The 6,000-nt window shown below is 38.9% G+C and overlaps 1 protein-coding gene across 1 annotated transcript; it reads left to right on the top strand.

The window, feature by feature from the left end:
* The first annotated feature begins 1,720 nt into the window (after positions 1-1,720).
* LOC111595994 (glutamine synthetase 1, mitochondrial) lies at positions 1,721-3,768 on the top strand. The gene is made up of 2 exons (XM_023309991.2): positions 1,721-1,979; positions 2,319-3,768. The coding sequence occupies exon 2, from the start codon at positions 2,326-2,328 to the stop codon at positions 3,526-3,528; it is 1,203 nt and encodes a 400-aa protein (XP_023165759.1). The 5' UTR covers positions 1,721-1,979; positions 2,319-2,325; the 3' UTR covers positions 3,529-3,768.
* Positions 3,769-6,000: the final 2,232 nt, after the last annotated feature.

A 6,000-nucleotide genomic window follows, 5' to 3' on the forward strand; every position in this document is an offset into this window, starting at 1 on the left:
TTCTTGCGAAAGAAAATCTCAAACCGGCAACCACTGGAAACGATGCCACACAACTGGAAACGCATTGTGCGAGCCAACTACAAACTGTGCAGCAATTGCAAACGCACTAACACTCTCTCACACAGTATGGTGGAAAACCTAACTAATACATACATACACGCAAAGCGCTTTAGTGTGTGTGTGTGAGCAATGGCAATTTAAAGCTTGGCCAAAATTACGTCAGTTGGACGATGTAACGAAAATACAGCAAAGTAAAAAAAATGCTTTCGCATGCATATGTATGTATGTATGTATGTATGTGTGTATGTATGTAAATATATACAAATTTATGTATGTAGGAAATACTCTTTTTCAGCTTTTGTTACAGTTCAGTTCAGCTCAATGAGAAAATCTCAATGATTTTCCCTAAAAACTTCCACGAATTGAATAAAACGGATTAGAATTATGGTAATTTTGAATAAACATAAAACTAAATGTTTTGTGTTTCAATGCAGACATATTAAATTATTTTTATGAAATGTTCCATAAAGTGTAGCCTATCTTTAGGCTTTTATAAAATTGGCAGACCGCACAGAAAATGTTAGTCCATTGTTTATTTTTCAAAGAATTATCAGCTAATATAATAAATATATGACTTAAATTGAATTAAATTATTCGTGTGCTTTAAGTTAGCGAGTGTTGACTGTGTCTCACACAGTGCAGTAGAAGCTATAAACGGACATGGCTTAGAGTTCTACATCACAAAAAGCTTGCTAATACAAACAGAACAGATGCCGGCGGACATATGGGTGTGTGGATGTACCCACGTGTATGTATTAAAAATATCTTATGTTAGCATACCACTAATTTTGTGCGTCAGACGAAAACACAGAAAGTGGACTTTGTACTAGTCATACTCTCTCTAATTCTCAGTAGCTCTGTCTCCCTCTCTCTTTGCATGGAAGAGCGCATGTGCCGCAGCAGATATCAGCAGGCATTTGTTGCTCTGTTGCAGTTGTGTGACCCGAGGCAGAGTATACAGCTTGGTAGAGGTCAAACGACAAGATAGCGACAGTGCACTGATAAAGAGCCACAGCCGTTTGCTACATAGTTCGTAAAGAGCCAGAGCCTGCGCAATGTGCATGCTGAGTACATACATGTGTATGTGTGTACGTACGTTCGTATGTATGCATATTTGTGCTCTCTTGTTGTTTACATTTTTGGTTGTTCCAGACCCACTCTACAGTGGGCCCGCACAATAAGAAAAAACAAAAACAATAATAATAGAAACAAAAAAAATTGAAACTGAAAATGAAAATAAACCACAAGCAATCCTTCCGCTCTGACCTTAAAAATAATATATCTAATATATCTATATTTATATTTATAAGCACCACACTAATGTAAATATTCTTATCGTCTTCAGCAATAACAAGGCGCGTTCAAGAAACAGTAATCTGGGTAGCCTTCATGCTTTGTTTGTGTCACTCACTTGCGCTCAGAGACAACGATGGTAGTTGTATATGTAGGCGCCCACTTTTGTCTTGTTTTCTCACTCGCTCTCTCTCTCTCTTTTTCCCTCTCTCCTTCTCTGCTTCTCTCTCCTTTTGTGTGCAAATGGGTTGAATATGCTTGGACACGCTCTCGTTGGTATCACTGTAGGACGCGTCGTCACAGCCGATGCCTCTGCCGCTGCTGCTGCTGCTGCTGCTGCTGCTGTTGGCGCTGCCTTCGTCTCTCCGTCGGCTAAAAATGCGATAAAGAAAAATCGAGACTGGCGAGCCAAACGAGAAAAGTGAATGTTGTGTCGCGAATTGTGTTCACAAACCTTCCCAACTTCGCATAGGTTGGGCGTCCCAAGCAGTCGATCCGCAACTGATAAAATAGCGCACTAAATTCGCGAGCTTTACCAACCAGAGAACAAAATTAAAAAAAAGCTAACACAAAATTGTATATAAACACATATACAAATATAACTGTACAGTCCAATCAGTGGAAAAGTAAGTTGAGCGAAAAAGAATGCAGTAAATGCAGCGTAATACGTGTCCATTTAAATACACACATACATACGTATATACATATGTATATGAATAAGTATGAATGTGTAAAACTTGAGCAGAAAAATGATGTGAATATTAAAAATATTTTTAAAAAGTGCACAAATCAAAAGTAAAAATGTCACATTGAAATTACATCTTTTGCGCAACTACTTCAGGTCCATTATCCTTGAACTTATGTATACATACACTATGCATACATACACAGAGTGCCCTTGTCTTACCCTTCCAGACTACCTCAATATAAGCTTAAACGTATCCTTTTCTTCACTCATACACAAGCATCACTATGGCATTCCGTGTGGCTGGACTCTTTCTGAAAAAGGAGCTTGTCGCTCCTGCGACACAGCAGCTGCGCTTTCTGCGGACTTCTAGGATTGCCAACGCTCAGTTTCTGGTCAACTCACCCAATACAGTTCTTGACAAGAGCATCCTGCAGCGCTACCGAAACCTTGAGACTCCTGCCAATCGTGTTCAGGCCACATACCTCTGGATCGATGGCACTGGCGAGAATATCCGTCTTAAGGATCGTGTACTGGACAAAGTGCCCAGCTCTGTAGAGGACCTGCCCGACTGGCAGTACGACGGCAGCTCCACTTACCAGGCGCATGGCGAGAACTCGGACACAACCCTGAAGCCTAGAGCCGTCTATCGGGATCCTTTCAAGCCAGGAAAGAATGACATTATCGTCATGTGTGACACATATAATGCCGATGGAAAACCAACTCCCTCCAATAAGCGTGCCGCGTTCCAGGATGCTGTCAACAAAGTTACCGACCAGGAGCCATGGTTTGGCATTGAACAGGAGTATACATTGCTCGACGTCGACGGCCGTCCGTTTGGTTGGCCCGACAACGGATTTCCAGCTCCACAGGGGCCCTACTACTGTGGTGTGGGTGCCGATCGAGTCTATGCCCGTGATCTCGTCGAAGCGCACGCTATCGCCTGCCTGTACGCTGGCATTGACTTTGCCGGCACCAACGCGGAGGTGATGCCTGCACAGTGGGAATACCAGGTAGGACCCAGCAATGGAATGAAAGCCGGTGATGATCTCTGGGTGTCGCGCTATATCCTGCAACGTATTGCTGAGGAGTACGGTGTAGTCGTCACATTCGATCCCAAGCCAATGGAGGGTCAGTGGAACGGAGCGGGTGCCCACACAAACTTCTCCACAAAGGCGATGCGTGCCAATGGAGGCATGAAGGCCATTGAGGAGGCTATCGAGAAGCTAAGCAAACATCATCAACGTCACATCAAGGCCTACGACCCCAAGGAGGGCAAGGATAACGAGCGTCGTCTGGTCGGACGCCTGGAGACCTCAAGCATCGACAAATTCTCATGGGGCGTGGCTAATCGCGCCGTCAGTGTTCGTGTTCCACGAGGCGTAGCAACAGCTGGCAAAGGCTACTTAGAGGATCGTCGTCCCAGCTCCAATTGTGACCCTTATGCCGTCTGTGGGGCGATAGTGCGTACGTGTCTACTAAACGAATAAACCAGCTATATGTGGGCGTTCAAGTTTCAATGATGTAGATATCTAGCTGAAATTACAGCAGGTGGACTTTCTATCTGTACAGTTTGGCTATCGTTCTCCTTTGATTAAGATCAAGAATTATGTTTTGCTTGCGTGTGTAAAAAGACAGAATAGGTTGAAGAACAGAAATATGTGGTTAGCATTTAAGTAAGTCAAATAAGCGATGATGAAAATGAAATAAAACTGAAACTAAAACTAAAACTGAACCTGAAACTGAAATTAAAATTAAAAGTGAAATGTTCTCTGCCATACTTATTTTTAGAAATTATGTATAAACAAAAATTGCTTTGTCTAATTTTATAATTTAGAAAATTTTGTATTTTAATTTAAATGCTGAAATTACCTTAATACAAAATACACATATATAAATTGTATTTGATTTGGCTTTATTTGGTTTTCCTTCAAGTAATATTTCCTTAAAGAAATTGCAGTTCGCATTTATAAATGAAAAAATATTTTATAAAGTTTATGATTGATTGTGTGGCATGCGTAAGTAGAATTTATTATAAATGTATTTAAAAATTTCTTACTAATCGCAGTTGAAGCGTCATTGAAATTATATTTGTGTATTTACATAGGCGTAAATAAATCTCTACATCTCTACATGCCAGTAAATACTCTTTCTGATGTTATAGTATACAATTTGTTAAGTTAATCAATTAATAAGTAATTTTAATCATTATCAATTGTTGAAACATATTCATCTGTATATCAATTGTAATATCAACACTCTCAATTATCTCGATTAAAAACTAGATTGTTTGAAAAACGAAATTGTTTGATTATGGGTCAAATGCTTTGCATTTCATATCATTTGGGACTCTGGCACCGAGTATAAGAACAGGCGACAGCACACGTTGTTCTATGAATACTAGAGAGAAGAGATGAGACTTCTCAAAGAACCACATACATATTTAGATTTAAATGCTCTTCCGTAAGCGAGTGAAAATTTAGTTCCAATGGAATTTTCCAATGGGAAAAGTACCACATATGTGTGTCTGGCTGTACAAAGAGATTTACTTGGCACTTTCTTTTTTCGTATTTGTAAAAATAAATGCATACGTAAATTCCATTTTATACATATGTAACGGTTTAATGACAATATATATTATTGAACTTTTTAATTGTTGTGCTTAACAATTGACAGTCAAATATTGATTTATTGATTAATATGGCTATGCAATACAAGATGTTGCAGCAGAGGGACCTTCATTGAGAATAATAGGGTATCCGCTCATATAGATAACCATAGGCAAACAAGTGTGCAAACAGCCACACGGCTGAGCGATGCACTTCACCTTGAGCTGACGACATTTGTGACACTTGCATCGGCGTTTTATGCGTTAGTACTGGCTGTTGTTGTTGATGTTCTGTTATTGTTGTTGTTGCACCAGTCCACAAATGGGTTGGCCTGCCGTTCTCAAAGCTTTACTGCACAAATATTTATACACTTGTCTGCGATTGGGCAGTTTTGTTATACCCTGAACCCATTAAAAGAAACGGGAGGGTATAATGTTTTTGCTAGAATGTATGTTCAATAGTTTTTTTCCTTTTTTAGTAGTCACTATTCTTTTCATGAACGACTAAATACTAATACTATTTTCATGAACACAACTGTATGTAACAGGCGGTAGAAAGGCTGATCTTGAACATTGTTACATACACACCTTTGAGTGTCCAGACCTGAATATTAATCGGCGTTCTAGATCTAGAAGCTAAATTATTTACAAGCTTACATTCAATGCTAGTATATTTGAGGTAGGGAGTCTCGTAGTCGGACACTCCTGACTACGAAAGGGCCACTTGTTTTGTTATTGAAAGGTTGCCTTTATATAAGTATATGCATTATATGGGCAGCGATCTCTGAGCTTGTGTAAGTAGAATGGGGTCACTAGCCAGCAGCCGATAAAGTAATTTTTTGTTGTAATAAAGGAACGCGCGTGTCGTAATATTGTTTTACGGATATAAGCCTGGACTGATTTACGACTGAGTTGTCACAGCTTCAAATGTTCTTTCTATACCTCCACAATATGTATAAATATATATTTTTTCCGATATTTATTGCTTGCCTGCCAGTTAGTGTGTGATATACGAAATAATTACGTTACTATAGCAACGAAAACCTGTCGGACTTAAAAAATCCATAAACAATCGTTTGTCTATGCCTAATTATGAACGCAATATGTTTGAGTTCCGCACCGATTGCTATTTAAATGAATGAAGTTTTTTATATACGGAAAACTAGTTTCAATATATATATATATATATATATATATATATATATATATATATTTATATGTATATATACATTCCTATTTGTTGACATCTTACAGTGCAGGTCTTTCGAGATTTAAACTGATCTAAAGCTGGTCCAATTAAGTTTTTCTCTAGAAGATTTGCATAAAAATGTAGCCAGCTAAAGTTATGTATGCT

Source organism: Drosophila hydei, unplaced genomic scaffold (assembly GCF_003285905.1).
Source record: "Drosophila hydei strain 15085-1641.00,03,60 unplaced genomic scaffold, DhydRS2 tig00000172-arrow-pilon, whole genome shotgun sequence".
NCBI classification, from domain to species: domain Eukaryota; kingdom Metazoa; phylum Arthropoda; class Insecta; order Diptera; family Drosophilidae; genus Drosophila; species Drosophila hydei.